The 21,549-nt window shown below is 57.9% G+C and overlaps 1 protein-coding gene across 1 annotated transcript in view; it reads right to left on the minus strand.

Annotated features, from left to right (window-relative positions):
- Nucleotides 1-13,950, minus strand: part of LOC117651223 (roundabout homolog 2-like) — a 78,555-nt gene extending 64,605 nt beyond the window's left edge. The window contains exons 1-3 of the mRNA XM_034395038.1: nt 13,902-13,950; nt 9,166-9,457; nt 7,312-7,472 (exon numbers count right to left, since the gene is read on the minus strand). Of these exons, the coding sequence (XP_034250929.1) occupies nt 7,312-7,472; nt 9,166-9,457; nt 13,902-13,950 (502 nt within the window). The remainder of the gene's footprint in view (nt 1-7,311; nt 7,473-9,165; nt 9,458-13,901) is intronic.
- Between the last annotated feature and the right edge of the window lie 7,599 nt (nt 13,951-21,549).

Raw genomic sequence — 21,549 nt, forward strand, 5'->3', positions numbered from 1 at the left:
GACGGAAGCATCGCACGTGGAATCTGTAGCCTGACTCCTGCTTTCATACTTTCGAGCGCACTAAATGTTTTTGTACCGTACTGAATTCCGGACAAGACGTTAGAAATTTTCTTCGCGCAAAAGCACTTTTTCCACGAAGTTGTGAATGATTTTGCACAAAATAAGAGCAGACGCGACCTTTCGTATAAAATCTTAGGTAAGATTCATTTACCAAAAACTGTATCGTCTGGAACAAAAATGTACATATAATTCAGACCGTCTCTGTTCTACTCGCGGGACGCCGCGCGAGAAAAGAGTGAGAGCCGCAGATAGGCGCTGGTTTCCAGTGGCGTGGCGCGTAGCGCCATTTCCATTAAATTTCTTCCCCCCTGGGATTGCTTTAAGAGGAGCGATTGGCATCAGGGCGGGGCGGGGCGGGGCGGGGCGGGGCGTTCCCGATCCATCACACTTATCGCGACGACCGTCCCGGAGAAATGACCCGGCCCGCACCTGACGCACTGAAAAAAACAGTTGGATGGGTCAACCTCATAGTTGGACACGGTGACCAACTCGGGAGGCTATATTTGGGACATCCAACTAGTTGGCTGCGGTGTCCAACTAAGATGGATGAGGTGAGTCGGTTGCTACAACCAGGTCAGTTGGTTGCCACGTCCAACTCATTGGTTGCTACAATCAACTCGGATGGCTTCGTTGACACACGAAAAGAGGATCCGTCGCCCAACTGCATAGCCAAAAATTATAGCAAAAATGAATTTTTCAATCTTTCCTTTGTATGCTTTCCTTCCCCCTCCCTTCGCATCGTCTCGTATGCTCCTCCTCTGCTCCTCTCACTTCGCCACCTTCCTCGAAGGCGGCGAATGGCTTTTTGTGCTGGGATTCGAACCCAGGCCGTGCTCGTGAGAGCTCACATGCCTAACCACTAGGCCACCACGCCACGCGACGGCTGGAGGCTCGGCGGACGAGCAGATGCTGCGGCTGCCGGGCGGGCGCGCGTGGGTGTGGTGGGGACAGGGCATGACGTGGGGGAGGGGGGTGTCGGTGTGGCAATCACCCGAATACCTGCACCAACCACCCAGTTGGACGCAGCAGCCAACTACCTTACCCTCCCCAGTTGGATACTCTATCCAACTGGGGATGGACTTGCCATCCAGCAGAAGGTTCGACCAACCAACCGACTTGGATGGACCAACCTCAACCCCGTTATCCAACTATTTGCAGGTTGGCCTAACCAACCATTTTTTTCAGTGCGCGCTGCAGCACGCCCCGCGCCCAAGAAGGCCTCAGAACGCCTTCCGCCCCACCACCGCTGCACCTACACTGTGAACCCAAGCGTGGAAAAGTCCACACTTGAATTCAAGGGGAAATCACTGTGAATTTCGGTGTACAAATCCAATGAATTTCAGTCAAATTACGATAAATTTCAGTCGAATTCCGAAGAATTTCAGTCGAATTTCGAAGAATTTCAGTCGAATTTCGAAGAATTTCATCGAATTTCGAAGAATTTCAGTCGAATTTCGAAGAATTTAAGTCGGGGTCCCTCCCTCTCTCCCTCGCCCCCCCCCCCCTCTCTATCTCTGTCTCTCTCTCACCGATCGTGATCGTAGGCTCGGCAGGTGATGCTCATTGCGGCGTTGCGGTGGCTCCATCCAAGACGACCGGGAGGACGGGGACGGGCTTGGCAGCGCTCAGCGTTCAGCGGCCCCTGCTTCGTATGCAGACAACGTCGGCAGCTGTTGCGCCGGGCGCCCCGCCCCGCCCCGCCCCGCCCGCCCCGCCCCGCCCCGCCCCGCCCCGCCCCGCCACGGCACAGCAGCCCGCCGCCCAGCGTCATTGGCCGCCAAAGTGACAGCAAAGGGAGGGAAAACTGTCGAGCGAGGCAAAAGTGGCCGGGCGCAGCGGGAACGCACGGCGCCGCGCAAACCCTCGCCTCACCGCCACGCCTCAAAAAACAAAAAAGAAAAAATGATAATAGTAGGCCTACAAAAGAACGCAGAGAAAAATATTTGCAACTCAAATTTTTCTGGCCTGCCCTCCGGCAGAGCTCTTAAAAATCGCCTCCGAGACCGACCGCCGAGGCCGCGGCGCGGTCTCTGCAGGCCGCCTGCCGGCAGGGCGTGCAGTGCCGGAACTGACCGCTCAGTCTGAGGGCGCCACTTCGCTGGGTCGTACCTGCAGCTCTGGCGATGTACGCAAATCTGATTGGCTAACAAGCAGGCGGTCTGTGCAGGCCGCACGGAGACCGCCTCGGTCGGCCTCTGAGACCGCGACCGAGCTGGGCGCTGCGGCCTCTGCCAGAGGCTAGAGGCCGCTGTCTCGGCCTCGTCGGTCGGTCTACAACAGCGATTTTGAGAGCTCTGCCCTCCGGTCGACGCCGTCGCCCAGACGCCGGTGACATCGCCACGAGGCAAGCCTGGCAAGGGGCCTCTCGGCACTTCACTCGAAGAAGTCCGCGAAGCATGTCGCGAAGAATCTGCTTTGTGACTACCGAGTAAATGAAGGCATTGAAGAAACGCCTCGTCACGACGAAGGATTTCGCTTCATAATAGGATGCATTTGTTCGTGGATTTTACAAAGCCTCCCGTTTTCTTCGTGGGCTTTCTTTTTTCAGTGTCGCAGCCCTTCCTCCTGCCCTTCCAGCCCTTCCACGCGATTTGTCTCGCTCGCTCGCTCCGGCCTGGGGCCTGGGGGGGCCGCCTGGGGCCTCGCTGGGCCCCGCCGCCGAGACGAGCCCGCGGCCCTCGCCATCCTTGCCACGTCCCGCGCGGGTGCCTGCATCCTCGGTAAACAGACGGCGGGGAAGGGGAGGGGGAGGGGGAAAGACGAGACAGGTGGGCGGCCTCTGCCTCGTGACGGACTGTCTCGTTACGCCGTCGCGTTTTACCCGCGTCACGCCGCCGGGCATCCGCGAGGCATCCCTTCATACGCCGTCTCGACTATGGGAGAGGCACCGATAGGTTTCAGCGCCAATAGAAAGGCGGTATAGGTTTCACCGTCTTTGCAACAACACGTGTAAGTACCGGCAATGGATTTGGAATGGCGGTCGCGCGCCCCCCGCCCTTTCCCCAGGTTGCCCCCCCCCCCCCCCCCCTCCTCTGTCCACCTCCTCTCGGCATCGCGCGTCGACGACAAGGAGGGGAAATGCACATATTTAAGGCGGTCATTTACATGGGGAAAGCTCTTGTGAATGGTATCCGCTCACGCTCTCAAATAAAACACAAGTTGGGGTGCACACGCGTGAGTATGAGAACCGGCACACGCACGCACGCACACACACACACACACGCGCGCGAGCTTTTCAACCCCCTCCGCCTCTCTCTCTCTCTCTCTCTCTCTCTCTCTCTCTCTCTCTCTCTCTCTCACACACACCTACACACAAACCTACACACACGCACACACACACACTCACACTCACACACACACACCTCTTCAAACCGCGGCCGGTTCCCTCTGAATAAATAGCGTGGAGGCAGAAATCGCCGACCGTCAAAGGGACTCGACTTCCGGGCAGGAAATAAGCGCCCTTCTGGTGCGGGCGTTCCGGGCGGCGCACGCAGTCCGGCCGCGCCGTCGTCACTCATTCCGAGAGTCGTTTTCGTCGCTCCGTCTCTCTCGCACTCATGGGGCGTCTCGCAGAGGCGCGAGAGAGACGGAGCGACGAAGACGGACTCTCGGAATCAGTCTGCAGGGGTTCGACAATCGACAAGGGCTTGCCGCTTTCCGCCTCGCCACTGCCACCGGCCGCGCTGCAGCAGGCTCTGTCTCTCTCGCACCGCTGCGCGACACCGCGTGAGTGCGAGAGAGACAGAGCGCTGGCAGCGTGCGCCGAGGACGGCGACACGGCGGGCCACCATTACTCACTCTCGCAGTGTGGGGCCGCGAGGCCGCGACTCGAAAGGATTCCCCGAATGCGTGCGCGCGACAACTCCATCCACCGCGCGTCCCGCGCCTCGGCAGCCTCGCCTCGGCCCGCCAGCCTCTCGCAGGGACTCTCGCAGGGACTCTCGCATACACGCGCCCTTGCGAAGCATTCAACCGGGTCGCCCGCCCTCGGCAGGCAGGCAGCCAGCCCACAGTGGGCCAGAAGACCAGTGGTTGCGGCCAAAATTCTACACGCGTCTTGAGCGCCAGTGTCGCTGAGCAGGACTCGAACCGACCGTGTGACCACCGATAGGTTCCTCGTTCGAAGAGCAATCCACAGGTGGGGTCACACGCTCGGGTCAAGTCCCATTTAGCGACTCTGGAGCTCCAAACGCGTCCAGAGTTTTGGCCGCCTCCACCGGTCTTCCGGCCCACCGTGCAGTGAGGCAGCCAGGCAAGCAGGCAGCCAGCCACGCTGAACAGGAGCGTCAGGCCGCCTGTCTCCGTCACACCCATGCGGAACGCCCCACGAGAGCGAGAGAGAGACCCACACTGGAGAGAACCCCCACTCGAAATGCAGCCGGCGGGCGGGCAGGCAGCTCGGCAGCAAGGCGCACGCTGCCGCCTCACAACTACCGGTGCTCGGCGCGCTGCGCGAGGACGCCCCCGTCCCCCTTTCGCCTCTCCCTCCTCCCACGTCATGCAATTTTTCTTGGTGCAGCAGCAGGAGCAAAGCACCTCGCCGCGCGAGGCCGGAATACACTACACTAGCTAACTCGCGGCTAGAGCGGCAGGGTGACAGTGACGACCCGTTAGCCAGCCCCGCCGTCCGGACATGCTGTCGAACCAGATGACGATGACGGTGCACATGGCGGGGGCATGGGAGGGACGCAAGCGAGGAGGGGCGATTTCCCCCCTCCCCCCTCCCTAGATAGCCTCCTGAAAGGTGGACAAAAAGAAACTCTTTGACCTGGTACACTCACTCTAAATGTTCTCCAGTGAAGATTCTCCATATTATGGTGAAAATGTTCCATATTATGCTGGAGCAGCTGACTTCGTAACATACCATTCAGAATTCACTGTACCATATAGATATTTTGATGAATTTCGTTGGTACACAGTAAATGTCTTACGGTGAAAGACCGCACCAACATACAGGGTGAGTTTTCTCAATATGTCAATAATTTGCAGGCAGTTTGGGCATCCCTAGGGGACCATTTTTCACCAATGAACTAGTGGGCGCAAACGTCTAGATACGGAGATAATTGGTGTTTTGAATTTGGATTTTGCGCCTACAAGGTAGGCACCCGGTGCCACTGAGGGTGGCAGGACCTGTCGAGGGGGTTTCGCGGGACTAGCAGTACTCGCGGGAGTGCCACTTACCTCGCGGAAGTATCCGTGGAATCCCGCCACCCTCGCAAAGACAGCCGTGAGATCCACTGTAACGGGGGCCACCATGACAGCCCCTTGAGACCCGCGGCAACCCCTCCCAAAAGACATTTGCAAGGTCCGCCGCACCCCTACGAGACTCGAAGCACCCCTCCTAGACCCGCGACACCCCCACGTGAGGTCCTGCGCCCATCAGTGGCAGCGGGTGCCTACCTCGCAGGCGCGAAGGCTAATTACAAAACACCAATTATCTCCGTACCTATACGTTTGCGCCCACTAGTTCATTGGTAGAAAATGATCCCCTTGGGGTGCCCAAACTACCTACAAATTATTGACACATTGAGAAAACTCACCCTGTATTATGGTAGAGATTTTCTCCATAATACCAACGAAATTCGTCAGAATATCTATATGGTACAATGAATTCTGAATGGTATGTTACGGAGTCAGCTGCACCACCATAATATGGAACATTTTCACCATAATATGGAGAATCTTCACTGCACAACATTTAGAGTGTAGGCAAAAAGTGAAACTTGGCCCGGCCCCCTCCCTTACACACTAAATTCTTATGGATATTTTTATGCATAGTTATGCATGCACAGATACGTCCATATGTTGTGTATAAAATTATGCATCACTGTGTACATTTTATGCAGGAAGATGAATAAAATGTACACAGTGATGCATAATTTTATTCATACCTTATGCACTCTAAATGTTCTACAGTTAAGATTCTCCATATTATGGTGAAAATGTTCCATATTATGGTGGTGCAGCTGACTTCGTAACATACCATTGAGAATTCACTGTACCTTATGGAGATTTTCACGAATTTCATTGGTATTATGGAGAAAATCTCCACCATATTATGTTGGTGCAGCCTTTCACCGTAAGACATTTACTGTGTGGACGTTTCTGCGCATGCATAACTATGCATAAATAATGCGTCATTATGCATTTAAAAAGTCCATAAGAATTTAGTGTGTAGGTTCTCTCTGGATCCGCCACTAGGGAAGGGGCGCCCAACACAACAGGTTTAACTGCCTACTCGCGCTGCATAGCAGACTGATTCCGAGAGTCACTGTCGTCGCTCCGTCTCTCTCACACCTAGGGGGTCACCCCATGGGCGCGAGAGAGGCAGCGCGACGGTAACGACTCTCGGCATCAGTCTGCCGGGGCGGTATAAGGCGGTAATTTGCGCACCTCGACGACCCGGGGCGCGGTGGGACTCGCACTGCAGCGAGGCGGGCGAGGCGGCCAGGGCCCCCGCCGCCAAAAAGCGCGCCAAACTTGTTTATTTACGGCAGCGCGTTGTCTGCGAGTGACGCCCAGGGGGTGGTCGCGCGGCCGCACGCGGTCGTCACGTGCGGCACGCTCCTTCCGGGAGTCGCTCGCTCCGTCTCTCTCGCACCTAGACGGGACGCCCCACGAGTGCGAGAGAGACAGAGCGACGGAAACGACTCTCGGAATCAGTTCGAGCTGTGCAGCGCCAGCGGCGGCGCCCCGGCGGCACAAGCCGGCCGGCGAAACTCCAAGGGGCGGCATAATTTTACCAAGTCGCCGGGCAGTGGCGGCTGCAGAGGGGAAAGGGGGAGGGGGTGCTCAGCGGGGACACTGGACTCCCCCCCCCCTCCTTTTCCCCGTCAGGTCTAGCACCGCCCTGAAGGCAGGCAAGAAGCGCTACACTCCATCTGGAGGTAGGCAAGAGCTCTCCCCCCCCCCCCCCCCCGAAAACAAATCTAGATCCACCCCTGTCACCGAAGGTACAGGCCACGCCACTATGCAGTGGGCCAGAAGACCCGTGGAAACGGCCAAAATTGTAGACGCGTTTCGAGCTCCAGAGTCGCTAAATGGTACTCGAACCGAACGTGTGACCCCGCCGATGGATTGCCCTCCAAACGAGAAATACATTGGTGGGGTCACACGTTCGATTTGAGTACCATTCAGCGACCCTGGAGCTCGAAACGCGCTCGGGATTCGGGCCGCCTTTACAGGTCTTCTGGCCCACTGTGCACTGCAAGAAGGGATGGTGGAGGACGTCGTCAGGCCGTGCTTGCTTACCTGCGACGAGGAGCGACGCGTTGCGACTGCTGGTCTGCCCCGCGGCGTTCTTGGCCACGCACCAGTACACGCCCGAGTCGGGCTCCTTCTTGCCGCTCGCCACGCGCAGGAAGAACAGCGACCCCGCCGGCAGCAGCACGCGGTGCGGCGCGGCGGACACCCTGCGGACAAGGGGAGGGCGACACACTGTGAAACCAAACAACTCCACACTTGAAGCGAGGAGATAGCAAGCTCTGTGGGGACTGGAAATTCCACACTTCCGCATTTCGAGTGTGGAGTTCTCCACGTTAACAAATGCGAATTTGCACCATGCCAAGAGATAGGGGCTTCGTGAGCCACTCCACACTTGAAGAGTGGAGACTGAAAACTCCACACGTCCAAGTGTGGAGAATCGCTCCGCACCAGGAAGTGTGGAGTTCACCACACTTGGTTTGCCGGTGTGTCGGCGGCTGCTGGCGCTGGCGGCGCTGTCAGCCCGCGCGGTAGGCAACGCGGCGGCGCGGCGGGCTGGCATGCCGCCAATCGCAGGCGCGCAGCGCAGCGAGCCGCGCAGCAGCACAGCAGACTGATTCCGCACAGTGCGGGGGGGCCGCTGCGAGAGAGACAGACCGAGAGTACCCCCACGAGTGCACTGTGGGAAAAAATCACAGTAAATCCTGTAGTGATTAGTACGGCTGTCACTGTAGTTCAGAGTATACAGGATTTACTGTCCTGTTTTACAGGATCTACTGTACTTTGTACGGGATCTACTGTACCTCAGGAGTGGGGTGCGGTGCGGAATATCCGGTACCAGGTACAGTAAATACTGTAGCCAGGCACAGTAAATCCTGTGTTCTGAACTACAGTAAATCCCGGCAAAAAAATTAACGGGATTCACTGTGTTTTTTTCGCACAGTGTGGGAGAGAGACAGAGTGATGCGGGTGGGCCCCTCCGCACTGTGCGGAATCAGTCTGCAGCACCCGTGGACTCACGCTGCAGACTGATTCCGAGAGTCATTACCGTCGCTCTGTCTCTCTCGCACCAAAACGGGGCACCCGTGAGTGCGAGAGAGGCAGAGCGACGGAAACGACTCTCGGAATCAGTCTGCCGAGCGCGTTCAGAGCTCTACCTTTGTCACACTAGAAAAACTAAAACACACTCTTCCTACTAAAGACAGCACATCTAGAGTTTTTGCCGCCTGCGCCGGTCTCTGCACTGCAAGAAAAAGTGAATAGTACAACAAAAGTACAACAAAAACTGTACAAAAAAAAGTACAACAGGGATTGTATAAAGTACAAGAAGAAATGTACACGGTAAAAACGGGACCTGGTTTTCCCAGGAACTCCCTGGAAATCGCCTATGTCTCTACCATAGGCTTCCTGGGAAAACCAGGTTCCGTTTTCACCGTGTACAAACCACAACGAGGCCTGGGCTGCAGAGCACTCGTCATGCCAGTTCCATTGTACTTTGTACAACAACTGTTGTACCTTGAAAATACAATAAATTCCTGATAAAAAAAAATTGCCAGAAATTTGTGTACTTTTGTTGTGGTTTTTTCTAGCAGTGCACCTGCGCCGGTCTCTGGCTGGCTGCGACACGGGGCCTGCCGAAGGCCCACACTGCAAGAAAATACCACAGCAAAAGTACACAAATTACTGGCAAATTTGTTATCAGGAATTTATTGTACTTTCAAAGTACAACAATTGTTGTACAAAGTACAATGGAACCGGCATGGCGAGTGCTGGGCAGTCCAGGCCTCGTTGTGGTTTGTACAATTCTCGTTGTACTTTATACAATCCATATTGTACTTCTATTCTACAGTTTTTGTTGTACTATTAACCCTTTTTCTTGCAGTGCAGGCCGAAGGGACTCACCTCTCGCCGTCCTTCCACCACTCGATGACGGGCTCCGGCCGGCCCTCGGCCTTGCAGTTGAGCGTGAGCGGGTCGTTGCGGCGCACCACCACGTCGGCGGGGTGCTCCACGATGCGCGGCGCCCGCAGCGATCCGGACACGGAGCCGGACACGGAGCCGCCGGAGCCGGGTAGCGGCATCTCGCCGTGCGGCGCCAGCTCCGGGTGGGGCCCGGAGCCCGGCGCGGAGCCCAGCCCCACCGGGGACGCCTCGGGCGCCGCGTCCGGAACGGGCTCGGGGGCAGCCTCGGGGCCTGCAACACGAAGAGGGCGAGGAAGGTTACACCGAGCACAAAGCAGTCTGCCGCCGCCACCAGCGTGCGGCGACAGCACTGTAAATGTCTTACGGTGAAAGGCTGCACCAACATAATATGGTGGAGATTTTCTCCATAATACCAATGAAATTCATCAAAATCTGTATGAGGTACAGTGAATTCTCAATGGTATGTTACGAAGTCGGCTGCACCACCATAATATGGAACATTTTCATCATAATATGGAGAATCTTCACTGTACAACATTTAGAGTGAGCACACAGAGAGACCGGAGAGGAAAAGAAAGAGAAAGAAAGAAAGGGTGGATCGCGCGCCAAAGGTGAGAGAGCACAAAGTTAAAATCTGCTGCCGGCGGGAAGGAAGACAGCGTGTTGAAGCACGCAGGCAAACTAGCGACGCCTCCACCCAGGAGACTGATTCCGAGAGTCCTTTCCGTCGCTCTGTCTCTCTCGCACTCATGGGACGTCCCGTATAGGTAAGAGAGAGAGAGAGCGAAGAAAACGACCTTCGCATCAGTCTACGAGCGAGTGATTCTGGAGAGTTCGTCTCGTCGATGTGTCTCTCTCACTCCCTGCGGGTCGCCCTGCGAGTGCGACAGAGATGGCGACGGAATGTCGGGCTCAGTCAACTGCTTCCGAGAGCCGCCTTCGTCGCTCTGTCTCTCTCGCACTCGTGGGGCGTCCCATATAGGTGCGAGAGAGACAGAGCGACGAAGGCGGCCCGCTGATGACAGTCGGCTGGCCGCTGACCCCACGGCGCGGCATGCGGGTGTAGTACCCGCTGGGTAAACAAAGTCGCCACGTTCCAGACGCCCGCCCTGCTGGCGGCTCAACAGCGCTATCTGCTTGCCCGCCCCACCGGGATGCTGTTTACGCGAAGAGACGTTTTGTCGCTCTGTCGTCTCTGACGCACACACGGCGCGTGCCCCCAGGGCGTCGGAGGTGCGAGAGGGACAGAGCGACAAAACTGTCGTCCGCGGAATCACTTGGCAAACTGAGCTGTAGACTCTTTACGAGAAGTCCTCGTCGCTCTGTCTCTCTCGCACTCATGCAGCGTCCTCTGTAGGTGCGAGAGAGACAGAGCGACGAAAACGACACTTAGTCTGCGGCTGGCACGGACGCCGCGCGCCAAAGCCGGCCGCTTTTTCCTGTTCCACGTTCCATCGCGGCGCGGCGAAGACGGGGGATCCGTCTTCTGAGAGCCGGACAAGTTTTAATGCGCAGAAAGTTGTCTTTTCATCAAATAAATGTGTGTCATGGACGCAGTAATATGGTCATTACAGCTGCGGAACGAGAGGGCCTTGGGGACACCCCGCCCCGCCCCGCCACTTCAAACCACCGTGGACGACGACGAACGGCATCAAAAGGTGCACCCCTCCCCCTTCCCCTTCCCCGTCGTCGCAGCCGAACCGAGAAATCGCAAAGTTGGCCGAAACCGCGGCGTCCCATTTCAATCAGATGGGCCGCCAAAGAAAAAGCAAAATAATCTAATTAATTAGACTTTCAAAGTGGATGAAAGTGCCGCGAAACGGCTCGCGGCCATCGCCCTCCCTTGCAGACTGGTTCCGAGGGTCGTTTTCGTCGCTCCGTCTCTCTCGCAACTATGCGGGACGCCCCACGAGTGCGAGAGAGACACACTGTGCGAAAAAATCACAGTAAATCCTGTACTGTTTGGTACAGCTGTGACTGTAGTTCAGAGTACAGGATTTACTGTACCTTTTTTACAGGATCCACTGTACTTTGTACGGGATTTACTGTACCACAGGAGTGGAGTACGGAATATCCTGTACAAGGTACGGTAAATACTGTAGCCAGGCACAGTATATCCTGTGTTCTGAACTACAGTAAATTCCGGCACAAAAATTAACGGGATTCACTGTGGTTTTTTCGCACAGTGCAGAGCGGCGAAAACGACTCTCGGAGGCAGTCTGCTGGACTCGGCGGTGACGTGGCGCCACGCCGGACAGCGCGCGGCTGGAGATATCTCACTCCAGATCTGAAGGCGGGTGGCGGAAGAGGAAGGGGGCAGCAATTTGACACTGAGCAATGGGGGTAGCGACGAGCAGGGAGTAGCACTTGGGGGTATGAATGATTGAGTGGTCGGCCGCAGACCGATTCCGAGAGTCGTTCCCGTCGCTCTGTCTCTCTCCCACCGACTCGGGACGCCCCGTGAGTGCGAGAGAGACAGAGCGGCGGAAACGACTCTCGGAATCAGTCTGCCTGCGGGGAGGTTGTCGCAGTGGCGGCCGTCGTGGGGGTGGCCGTCGTGGGGTTCGGCGGCGACACGGCGCCACTCGGGGGCAGTCCTCGCGTCCCGCACCGGCCCACCCCGGCCCACCTCGAGGGTGCATACTGTGGAGGGCCCTTGGGGCCCTTGCATAAAACATGCGGCCGCTCCCCGCCATCGCCACGCCCCACACCGCCCCGCCCCGCCACGCCCCGCCACGCCCCGCCCCGCCTCGCGGTGACCCGCCGTCTCTGATCGGACCGTCCCGGGGTCCAGCCTCAGCCTCCAGGGCCAGCTAACCGCCGTGAGAGGTGCCGCCGCCGTGCAGACCACCCGCCCCGCCTCACCCCGCCCCGCCCCGCCGCGCCCCGCCCCGCTCCGCCCCACCCTGAGTGCGTCCGCCGCCCCTAACCACACTGCATCGCCGCCCCTCGCACCGCCAAAGCGCCACACCGCGCACGCCGCCCCGTTCCCCAGTGGACCGATGATTCCGAAGTGTCGCTGTGTCGTCGCGCGGTCTCCCTCGCACTCCGACGGGGAGCGCCGTGAGTGCGAGAGAGACAGAGCGTGCCCTCTCGGAATCGCTCGCGAGCAATCGGCACACGGCCGCGCGCCGCAGCCCCAGTAGATCTAGTTGGGGCTCTTCCGCGCGCACGCCGCCGTAAAAACGTCCCACCTGAGGAGGGTCATGTGCATGGCGGGGAGTGGCGTGGCGCGGCGTGGCGTGGAGTGGTGTGGCGGAGCGTGGCGTGGCGGGGGCGTGGCGCTGCGCGTTAGGGCGTGGCGGGGCGCGGCGTGGAGTGGTGTGGCGGAGCGTGGCGTGGCGTGGCGGGCGTGGCGCTGCGCGTTAGGGCGTGGCGGGGCGCGGCGTGGAGTGGTGTGGCGGAGCGTGGCGTGGCGTGGCGTGGCGGGCGTGGCGCTGCGCGTTAGGGCGTGGCGGGGCGCGGCGTGGAGTGGTGTGGCGGAGCGTGGCGTGCGTGCGGGCGTGGCGCGCGCGTTAGGGCGTGGCGGGGCGCGGCGTGGAGTGGTGTGGCGGAGCGTGGCGTGGCGTGGCGGGGCGTGGCGCTGCGCGTTAGGGCGTGGCGGGGCGCGGCGTGGCAGGGCGTGGCGCCCTCTCTGTTTTATCGGTACTTCATTCCGCGGGGAGGCAGAGCAAAGCTCGAGCAAGGCGCCGCCTAGTGCCGCCGTAGAGCGGGGCAGCACACTGTTTCCGAGAGTCGTTTTCGTCGCTCTGTCTCTCTCGCACTCCCGGGGCGTCGCGCACGAGTGCGAGAGAGACGGAGCGACGACAACGCCTCTCGGAATCAGTCTGCGGGGCAGCGCCGTCGGGGTTATGGGTGGGCCATCGCGAAGGCTAACGCAGGCTAAAGGTGGCGGCGCCGCGCTGCCTGCGATGGCTGCCATAGCACGTGTAGTGCGGGGCCACTGCCAAAATTTGGGTAGCCACTTGGTGACAGTTTCAAGGTAGTTATTCTTTCCGCAATTTTCATCAAACCTGTAGTGAAGATTGCTGTCAACGTGTGTAGAAGATTAGCATGCGATCAAAATATCAAGACTTTGTGATGAATTTCGCCATTAGTATTTCCAGCTGATGAAAATGTCATTCGTCCGAATTCGTCCTTTGTTTGAAAAGCAATCCGTGGGAGCCGTCCAATGTGCCTCGTCGTGCCATTCGCATGATGGTAACGACCACCAAGAGGTGATGCTTCGCCTCAAAGGCAAATCCGTGGGTGCCATCACGCGATTGGTTCGAGTCGAGGACGGTGGAGTGGGGCTTGGCCGACCAGCTTGCAACGTGAGTGGTGTCCGCGCGGACACACTGTGTGCCCATCGATTAGCGCAGCTCGCGTCGCTCAGCAGACTGATTCCGAGAGTAGTTTCCGTCGCTCCGTCTCGCTCGCACCTGTACCGGACGCCACCACGGGTGTGAGAGAAACAGAGCGACGGAAAACGACTCTCGGAATCAGTCCGCTGGCAAACACTACCCAGTTGGACGGCACGGCGGGGGAGTACACGCGAAACTCGATCACGATTGGCTGATCCCGAAACAAGTGGCTCCGTCTCTCTCGCACTCACGCGCACGGGCGGGGCGTCCCGTGTGAGTGCGAGAGAGACAGAGCGGCGAGGCACCGTTCGAAGCCAGCCCCCCTGCGCCGCACAGCGCTGCCCGGCGGCGGCGGAGTGGCGGGGCACTGACCCCCGCCCGACTTCCCCTGAGAGTCAATTGTGTTTGTTGGCACCGGCATTCCCATCCGGAATTCGTGTTTCGCGTTCCTTTTCTGCAGAAATATTCGCCGTCAAGGGTTTGCCCGGGGACAGAGGGGCGGGCCGAGGGCCGAGGGGGAATCGGAGGGGAGGCGCACTGCATACACACTCGAGCGGGCCGGTCCTGACGCAGCAGCCGCAGCCCGCTCGCAGGCCACACTCGCACGTCCGCGAACACACACACACACACACACAGAGAGAGAGAGAGAGAGAGAGAGAGAGAGAGAGAGAGAGAGAGAGAGAGAGAGAGAGAGAGAGAGAGAGAAAGAGAGTGAGAGAGAGAGTGAGAGAGAAACAGAGAGAGAGACAGAGAGAGAGAGAGACGCACGCACACACAGACACACAGACAGACAGACAGACACACACACAGAAAGACACACACACACGCAGGCGTGGCAAAGGCGTGGGGTTGGCACTTGTGTGAGCCCTCCAGTCCTTCCAGTGCCCCCACGAGAGCTGCAGCCTGGCCCCGGCCTGGCCCCGGCATGCGTGCGGACGTGCGCTGGCCGTCGGCCGGACGTGCGTTAGACGCGACGCCCCTCCTCGGGGCGGAGCCGCGGAGGGGCAGAGCACTGTGAAAACGAGTGTAGGAGAATTCCACACCGGGAATGCGGAGGTGTGTGGAATTTGCAGTGTCCGCACACGTGGAAGCGCAGGGTATGCGCAGTCTCCTCACTTCAAGTGCGGAGTTCTCCACGTTTGCACCTTGCCAAGAGACATAGCGGCTCTGTGAGCTACTCCACACTTGAAGTGTGGAGACAGCAAACTTCACACGTCCAAGTGTGGAGAAGTAATCCGCACCATGCAGTGCGGAGTTCTCCACTCTTGGTTTCACAGTGCACTCGCCCCACGCTGCCGGCAGGGTCGACATGAGCCCCGTCCCGATTGAGCCCCGATGACCTGAGCCCCGGCAGAGCCCCGGCCGAGCCCGACTCGAGCCCCGACTTGAGCCCCGACTGAGCCCCGATGGCCAGAGCCCCGACCTGAGCCCGTTTTGAGCCCCGACCTGAGCCCCGTTTGAGCCCCATTTGAGCCCCGCGCCAAAAAGTTGCAATATCTTCACTAAAAAAGTTCAAAAATGGAAGTTTTTTGGCGTGGGGCTCAAGCGGGGCTCAAACGGGGCTCAGGTCGGGGCTCGAACCGGGCTCAGGTCGGGGCTCTGGCCATCGGGGCTCAGTCGGGGCTCGAGTCGGGGCTCAAGTCGGGCTCAAACGGGGCTCTGGCCGGGGCTCAGGTCATCCGGGCTCAATCGGGATGGGGCTCATGTCGACCCTGCCACGCTGCCCGACAGCCGTGCCCCGTAGGCAAACCAATGCGCCGGGTCGCGCGGCGTGTTGCCCACCCTCGAATCCGCGGGCGCTCGTCTCGGCGCCGCGCTCGCTGCGTGACGGCCCGGGCCCGGGCCCCGGGCAACGCGCGTCACTCTGGATGATTCAATTCAACGTGTCAGGTTGCCCCTTTTATTTTCGCGCTCGTCAAGCTCCCCGTTTACTGCACTGCGAACACACTCTCAATCGAAGGGCGGTAAACTGGCGGTAATTTTGTTCTGGCCGTGTCCATAGAGCACCAATAAGAGGGGGGTTACGAATTTTACCGCTATCGTCATGCTCTTACCAATGGATTCAGAGAGCAACTTAACTTGGCCATTTTGTCGTGCAGTTGACGCTCCCTTAACCCACCCCACTGTAAGGCAGATTGCTGCAGACTGAATCCGAAAGTCGGGTCGTCGCTCTGTTTCTATCGCATTCATGAGGCGCCCTGCGCAGGTGCGTGAGAGAGAGAGAGAGAGAGAGAGAGAGAGAGAGAGAGAGAGAGAGAGAGAGAGAGAGAGAGAGAGAGAGAGACGGAGCGACGAAGCCCACTCTCGGAATCAGTCCGCAGACCGGGTCGGTACCCGCTTCCTGCGCGGAAGGGGATCCGGGGATCCCGGTGTAGAGAGTGCGCGTCTCCGTCAAGCAGTTTCCGACGAGCTTCACAAAGCCCCGAAGAGAAGCAGGAAAGCCGGGCAGAGGGAAAGGAGAGAGAGAGAGAGAGAGAGAGAGAGAGAGAGAGAGAGAGAGAGAGAGAGAGAGAGAGAGAGAGAGAGAGGATGGCGTGGTGGACGTGAAAGCTTCCGCAACAAGCACGCGTCTCGCGTCTCGCTCGCTCACTCTCGCTCCTACCTCAGCGGGCTCAGGAGTTGTTGTTGTCGGTTGTTCTTGTCCCGCCAGGCAGACGGCGCGGGGCGGGGCGGGCCGAGGCTTTCCTTGGAGGGTCTTGCCAACCGCCAGCCGCACCGGGCGGGCTCTAACAACCATGTCTGGCTCTGGGAAAACTAGGAAAATCACACCACGGTACAAGGGGCGCGCAGCGCGCGGCAGTCGGTTCAACTTTGAGCACTTTGCGAAAGGCGGGGGGCCTCTGCGTGTAAGTGCATGTGTGTGTGTGTGTGGCCGGAGCTCGGCGGGAGCCCTCTGTTGGACTTACCCAAAGAAGCTTTGCTCGCTCCATTCTTACTCTCGGCTCCGCCCCGCCTGCGGCCGTCTGCGACCGTCTGCGACTCCGCAAGCGTGGCGCGGCCGGTGGCGAATCCCCTCGGTACATTCGTCAAGCCCCCGCGGAAAGCGGAGCCACCACCACACGTCCTGCGTCCGTCCGGGCGACGCTCTCTCCCGGCCACGCCCTCCGAAGAATATTCCCCGAAAAGGGCCCCCAGAAGACATCCGGACGAGCCTTCAAAAACCAGACACGAACCTAAGGCAATGCCCCCGCTGAGGTACGTCCAAGCTGACGTGCCCCTATGATGTAGCCGCCCGCCAAGACCGTCACAGTCACGGCACGTCCCTACGGCGGCGTCCTCGACGGCGGCGTCGTCCTCGACGGCGGCGGCGTCCTCGACGGCGGCGGCGTCCTCGACGGCGACGGCGTCCTCGACGGCGGCGGCGTCCTCGACGGCGGCGGCGTCCTCGACGGCGGCGGCGTCCTCGACGGCGGCGGCGTCCTCGACGGCGGCGGCGTCCTCGACGGCGGCGGCGTCCTCGACGGCGTCCAAAACGAGCGGCCCCCAGAGGTGGCGGACTGCTTTACGTCCCTTTGAGTGCCGCGGAATGGGCAATGGCGGTGGGATAATCCTCGGCCGCACCGCAGAAGCACCACGCCCCGCCACGCCCCGACACGCCACGGCGTCACGCGAAGCCGCGACGATGATAAGCGCGCCTCGAAGCACGTAAATCCCACCGACCAGCGCCAAGTAGGTCCTCGCGCAAGCGAGCCGAGGACACCGCCACCGAGCTCCGAGGGTTGTTTTCATCGCTCTGTCTCTCCCGCACTCATGAGGCATCCCGTTTAGGTGCGAGAGAGACAGAGCGACGGAAACGACCCTCGCAATCTGTCTGGAGAGCTTGCGCAAACTGCTGTGCTGTCCGAGAGCCCATCGAAGTGGCCGACGCGCCAGCGTCAAGGAGTCGGCCAGGTCCGGGAGGACGGCGTCTCAGCGCGCACGGTGGAGGACAAGGCAGCCGTGCGGCACTACGGAGCCAGTCCAAGCCAGTCGGGCGGACGGCAAACATGGCAGACATCGGCCAATTTCCTCCGATCCCTTTCAGCCTCCCTTTCAGTGCAGGCCCTTTGAGACCGTCTCGGGCCCTCCCAGGTAGTGTCCGGCCACTGATCTGCCCCACCCCTTCCCCCTTCCCCTTTCACCTCTTCTTCAACTCCCCGTTCCCGTCCCCGCTCCCCTTCACCTTGCTCTGCCCCTTTCTCTCTCCCCCCTCCCCTTCTTTCAGGCCCAGGACGGCACCTGCAAGTTGTGTCGCACGAGGCATTTGCGATTCAAAACGACCCCTTCTGCGCGCACTGCGTGTGCCATGCCAGTGCGCTGCCCCTCTGCGGTGCCCCGACCCCCTCCGCCGCCGTGCCCGTCGGTAAGGCTGGACAGGACAGCAGGGCAATCAAAGGCCGATACGAAACGGTGCTTGCGACAGGCCTGCGATGTAGGCAAAAATGTGGTCCAATTAGGTAGGCAAACCCGCTACACACCTATTAAGGTTAACTTGTAAACTACGGCAGCTAGGCCAAATCCGACAGCACCGTTGTGTTCAGCGTCGAAAGTTTAGTTTGTGACGTTCATGGAGGTCAGACTAGTCTTGTTTGTAAAAGAACTAATACAAAGTCAGGTCTGACTTTGGACACTTTGCGATGGGTCAGACCCATTATGGGTGCAACCCATTTAAATGGGTACTTTTCATGCACCCATTTCATGGGTTCGACCCATCAGAATGGGTTGGACCCATAAGAATGGGTTGGACCGATAAGAATGGGTTGGACCCATAAGAATGGATTGGACCCATAGGAATGGGTTAGACGTTAGACCCATCAGAATGGGTTGGACGAAATGGATGCATGAAAAGTACCCATTTAAATGGGTTCAGCAAATCATGTATTTCTAAGTGTGCACTAAGCAAACAGATAGGTGTGTTGTGTGCTCAGCTTTGTGGGAAGCTTGTGCATTAAAAAACTACGTATTAATCAAGTGTGTTTCTTTCGTAACACACACTTGAAAGAATTCACAAAATAGTATGTTTTCTTTTTTCATGTAAGCTGCATATTACAATGGACATTTGGAACAACAACATGTGGAAGGAAAATGCGTTTGTCTTCAAGTTCCCGGACCACGGCTGCACAGTGCTCACCAAGAACATCCCAGATTTTGCCCGGCAACTTTTGTACTATAAGCCAAGTTCACCGTGCGTCGTACCACCGGTAAGTTGATTCTAGGAGAAAACATTTGTCAACATGTCTCCCTTAAACCGGTTTCGCCATGCACTTCCTTTCCCCTCCTGGCATCAAGTTTTGTCATTTTTTTTCACTTGCCAGCGCTGATGATGATGATGATGATGATGATGATGATGATGATGATGATGATGATGATGATGATGATGATGATGATGATGATGATGATGATGACTAGGTATTGGAACTCGGGTTGGGGTCAAAAAAGTAGTTTCTTTCATTGTCAGCTACGCACCCTTTATAACGTTTTAAAAATAAGCTTTTTCTGCTGGCTTTGTACGAGTCGACTAACAAGCCCGTCAATTTTGTGTTCCCCAACGTCCCCACCATGGTCTACGGGCGCTACCGCTTCCGCCTGGTATCGGGTTACCGACAGGCTGCACTGAGAAAACCTTACAAACTATTTTGGGCCTTACAAAGAAAAGTAGTTTGTATAACAAAGTATTTTGAGCATACGTAAGCTTACAAAGAAAATACTTCGTAATTTACAAACTATTTCTTCGTATAACAAAGTATTTTAGTTTGTTATATGTATGCTCAAAATACTTCGTAAGGTTTTAAGAGTGTGAAGCTTGCATGACGGTGGAAATCCACATCCTGCAGAAGCCCGCGTAGACCAAGACATCTGCCACCAGTTCTTGACGGAATGGGAAGAGTGTCGCGAGTCGGTGCACTGAGAAAACCTTACAAACTATTTTAGGCCTTACAGAGAAAAGTACTTTTTAGCACATGATTGTTAAATCAGCTAGCTTTGACTGTCGATCCCAGCCAACAGTTTTGCAATTAAGACGTACCAAGGAAGTTAGAAGCAGAGGCAGTGGCAAGAAGCAGTTGCGGCCCCGCGGAGACTGCCAATTTCACACCTCCGCCTTTCAAGTGTCCACTTCTCTTCGGCTGGTTTCACAGTGCAGACACAGCTGGATAGGCAGACAGGCAGTCTGTCACTCAGCAAGCAAGTTAATAAAGTTCGGGAAGAGGAAAAGGCGACGGAGAGCACTGGTCCGGGCGATACTGCATGAAGCATCCCGACCGCCACATTAAACCCCCATTTCCCCCACATCACCAGCAGACCGTGCGATGACGGCGCGCGATGTGCAAAAATAAAAACGACCCAAACGGCCCAGAAGAGCAGATACGGTACACGGATGACGAGAGGAAAAAAGAAATTAAACGGACAAGCGGCGCGTCAAAAAAGGAAGAATAAAAACGGAGAAACAGTTCATTCACGAAAACAAAAAAGTGCGGACAAAAAGGCCAGAGCGCGGTCAGACGGGAGGCCGATTCCGAGAGTCGTTTTCGTCGCTCTGTCTCTCTCGCACTCGTGGGGCGTCCCGTAGAGGTGCGAGAGAGACAGAGCGACGAAAGCGACTCTCCGGAACCAGTCTACAGGGGGGCGTGGGCGGGTGGACCGCGACCACCGTTTCCGAAAGCTATCCCGGCCATCCCAGTATGTATGACACGGGGGAGGAAAGGGGGCGGGAGGGGGGGGGAGAGAGAGAGGGAGAGAGAGAGAGAGAGAGAGAGAGAGAGAGAGAATTGAAAGGAGAGAGAAGGGAGAGGAGGGAGAGGGAGGGGTGTTTGCTCGTCCCGGCGAAAAGGAGAAAAGCTGCGGGTAAGCCGACGAGCCTGGAAACGTGGAAGCCACTGATGCTGAGCTGGACTTGTGAATTAATTGGTGTGGCGCACTGAATCAGCGCGGCACGGCGTGGCTTGGCAGGGCGTGGCACGGCACGACACGGGGGCGGAGGCCCAGCCGCCGCGCCATCCAACTTGGACTTTTCCAGCCAGCTTGACGCGGGATGCGAATTAAACCGCAAACATTTCGGCCGTAGCGAGGAAAGCGACACTCGGAATCAGTTGCATGTTCTCGTATCGCAGAACACAAAAGGGCACACAGTGGGCCAGTAGACCGGCGAAGGCGGCCAAAATTCGTTATGAGTTCCAAAGTCGCTAAATGGGACTCAAACCGAACGTGTGACACCACCAATGGATTGTTCTCCGAACGAGGAATCCATTGGTGAGGGTCACACGCTCGTTTCGACTCGCGTTTCGAGCCCTGTTCAGCGACTCTGAAGCTCAAAACGCGTCTAGAATTTTGGTCGCCTCCAACGATCTTCTAGCCCACTGTGCGGCGGCGGAGGCCGTGAGCCTGGAACTTGAAACGGCTTTCTGGGCAGAGGCTTTGAGTCGGAGGTGGAGGCCTGCTAAGGCTCAAATTCTTGTTCTGGCCGCGAGGCCGTGGTGGCTGTGGCCGTGAGGCGAAGCGGTTTCACACACCGGCGGTCGGCGGCGAAGGCCTTCCCCTTGCGGTACCTGCTCTAGAAACTGAAGAGAGTGCATGGCATGCTCCTCCTAGGAGTCAACCACAAAGCACACTCTTACCAAGAGCATGCTTGCAAGCACACTCTTCCCAGGAGCATGCTTGGCAAGCACACTCTTCCCAGGAGCATGCTTGCACTTCACTTCAAAGTATGGTGCGACATCAGTTCCTGGGTACAATTCAGACTGCAGATTCTTCCGCGCGGGAAGCAAGGAGAGTGCTTGAAAGCATGCTCTTGGGAAGAGTGTGCCTTGTGGTTGACTCCTAGGAGGAGCATGCCATGCACTCTCTTCAGTTTCTAGAGTGGCCGCGGGGGAAGCGCGGCAGGCTGCCTGCGATGCTCCCTTTCAAAGCGTTTATTTCAAAGCCGCCGCAGCCGCGGTCAAAAGAGCGTTTCCGAACGGCGCTTTCGTCGCTCTGTCTCTCTCGCACTCACCGTTCCGAAAGGGTGCGAGAGAGACAGAGCGAGCCGGACAAAGGCGCACCAATT

This window comes from Thrips palmi, unplaced genomic scaffold (assembly GCF_012932325.1).
Source record: "Thrips palmi isolate BJ-2018 unplaced genomic scaffold, TpBJ-2018v1 HiC_scaffold_5, whole genome shotgun sequence".
In the NCBI taxonomy this organism is placed as follows: Eukaryota; Metazoa; Arthropoda; class Insecta; order Thysanoptera; family Thripidae; genus Thrips; species Thrips palmi.